We start from the raw sequence: 2,028 nt of genomic DNA, 5'->3' as shown, positions 1-2,028 counted from the left end.
CAACGTCAAGGAACCATTGAAGAGAGCGTTGACTGAGCTGAAGAAGTATAAACATGTTACCGAGAGAACCATAATGCTTGATTGATTCGAGGAACATCATATTTACTGGTAACCTCACATTTGGTTGACTTTTATGGTCACCTTTTGACTTTTATTGTATAGATGCTAATACATTGGTAGGTCCTGAAAATGTACTCTTTGACTGCCAATGAAATGTGGCTTTCATTCTCTTACCTATTGATTTTGTTATAACAATGGATCGTTTGGGTTTGCGTTTGGGTTTGGGTTTGGGTTTGGGTCTGGGATTAAGTCCCTTGAAAATCAGGCTGAGCGGTGACCGATCTAACCCAAGCCCATTTATGGTCTTTGGTGCCAACTGGACTTTTTGCTTGAGCCACCTCATCCATAGGAATGTATGCATAGTTACCATTTATCGGGCCCGTTACAAACCCTGTGTAGCCCGCCATAACCCCATGTATAGCAGAATGGGCCAACAGTGTACAGTACAAATTATCAGTAGCATTAGCCGTAACCGCACGTATCATGTACGTCGGATCGATATACTTAACTGTAAACAACTCACCTTTATGATCCCTCTCCCACCATTTCTTGAGTTCGGTATTCAACCACGCACCAACGTCTAAAAAAGGGGATTCCCCGACTCATCTTTTTCTTGTTTTTGGGTTTCGGTCCTCGGAATGATATCTTGACCTGCGCCTTCGGCGACCACGATAACTGCATGCCCGTTTTCTTTTAAACGTTGACCAATAAACTCGAATAAACCACCTTTACCTTCGAGGTAGAAGTCGTTTTCTGGTATCAAACAACAATCGACGTCACAACTACTTAGGGTTGCGTCAAGGGTGATGTGGCCCGAGTGACGACCCATGAGCTTAACCAGACCGATTCCATTAGGTGCACTCTCGGCCTCCACATGAGCCGCACTTATAGCTTGTTGGGCCATCTCGACCGCTGTCTGGAATCCAAACGACCTATCGATAACTCCCACATCGTTGTCTACCGTTTTCGGAATACCAACGACCGACACTTTTTGTTTTCGGCGGTGAAGCTCGTTGAATAACTGTACGGCCCCACGTAGGGTGCCATCTCCTCCAATTATGTACACCTGATTGAAGCCACGGCTTTCAATTGAATCGACGATCTTTTGAAGATCAAAACCGCCTCTCGAGCTTTCAAGCACAGTACCCCCTCTTTTATGCCAGTTATGAACCAGTTTCGGGTCAAGTTTAATCGGGTCAAACGAATAAAACCCGCGATAACCCGCTTTGATACCAAATATCTCCCGAACGCCATACAACTCCCATAACCCAACGACCAATTCACGGATCACAGTATTAAGTCCGGGACATAGACCTCCACATGTAACAATGGCGACTCTAACGTCTTTAGGATCAAATAAGATCTCTTTGCGGGGCCCAGCTCGGTGGTAGGCTAAATGTGGTGCAGAGGAAGGAAAGTTGCCGGAAAAATCGAAGACGATTTGACGGAGGATAACGTCAGAGTGGGAAATGTAGAAACCGTCGTTATCGGTGTGGTGGTAGAATGTGTTGTGGTGTAACGGATTGGTGTGCGTTTGGAGGTTCGGGAGGTAATCGGTTAGACATGGGACGCGTTTGAGGTTGATGTTGATCGGAGAGATGGTTAGACTTTCGAGCTGATCTTGAATGGCGTCGGTTTTCATGGTTGATTAATTCTAGTGAAGGTTTTTGGCCGGAGATAACAACAGGAAGGTTAATTTGGTGGTGAGAAAAGAAGGGAGATGCACAATATGATCCAAACTCTTAGGAGTGTTGTAAAAACAACCTATTTTTACTCTATAATCATCATGCATTATTTCATTTTTAACCATCCAATATTTCTTAATCGTATCATGTTACCAAATCATAATAAAGTAGGTTTAGTTATATCATTATAATACATTTGTTTTATTTCATTATTTATATTATAACTTGGTGCTGAATGAGGAAATTTGTTTGGAGCACTATATATAAGGGTACATATAACCTA

General features: G+C 43.1%; 1 protein-coding gene across 1 annotated transcript; it reads right to left on the bottom strand.

Moving 5' to 3' along the window:
* Positions 1-305: 305 nt before the first annotated feature.
* On the bottom strand, positions 306-1,702 carry LOC139874782 (ATP-dependent 6-phosphofructokinase 2-like). Its single transcript, XM_071862181.1, is given in 2 exon segments — positions 306-649; positions 652-1,702. Coding segments are annotated over 2 exon segments (1,395 nt in total).
* Between the last annotated feature and the right edge of the window lie 326 nt (positions 1,703-2,028).

Source organism: Rutidosis leptorrhynchoides, chromosome 11, assembly GCF_046630445.1.
Source record: "Rutidosis leptorrhynchoides isolate AG116_Rl617_1_P2 chromosome 11, CSIRO_AGI_Rlap_v1, whole genome shotgun sequence".
Classification (NCBI taxonomy): domain Eukaryota; kingdom Viridiplantae; phylum Streptophyta; class Magnoliopsida; order Asterales; family Asteraceae; genus Rutidosis; species Rutidosis leptorrhynchoides.
Note: the sequence above shows the minus strand (reverse complement) of the source record. Positions and strands in the feature narration are given on the sequence as shown.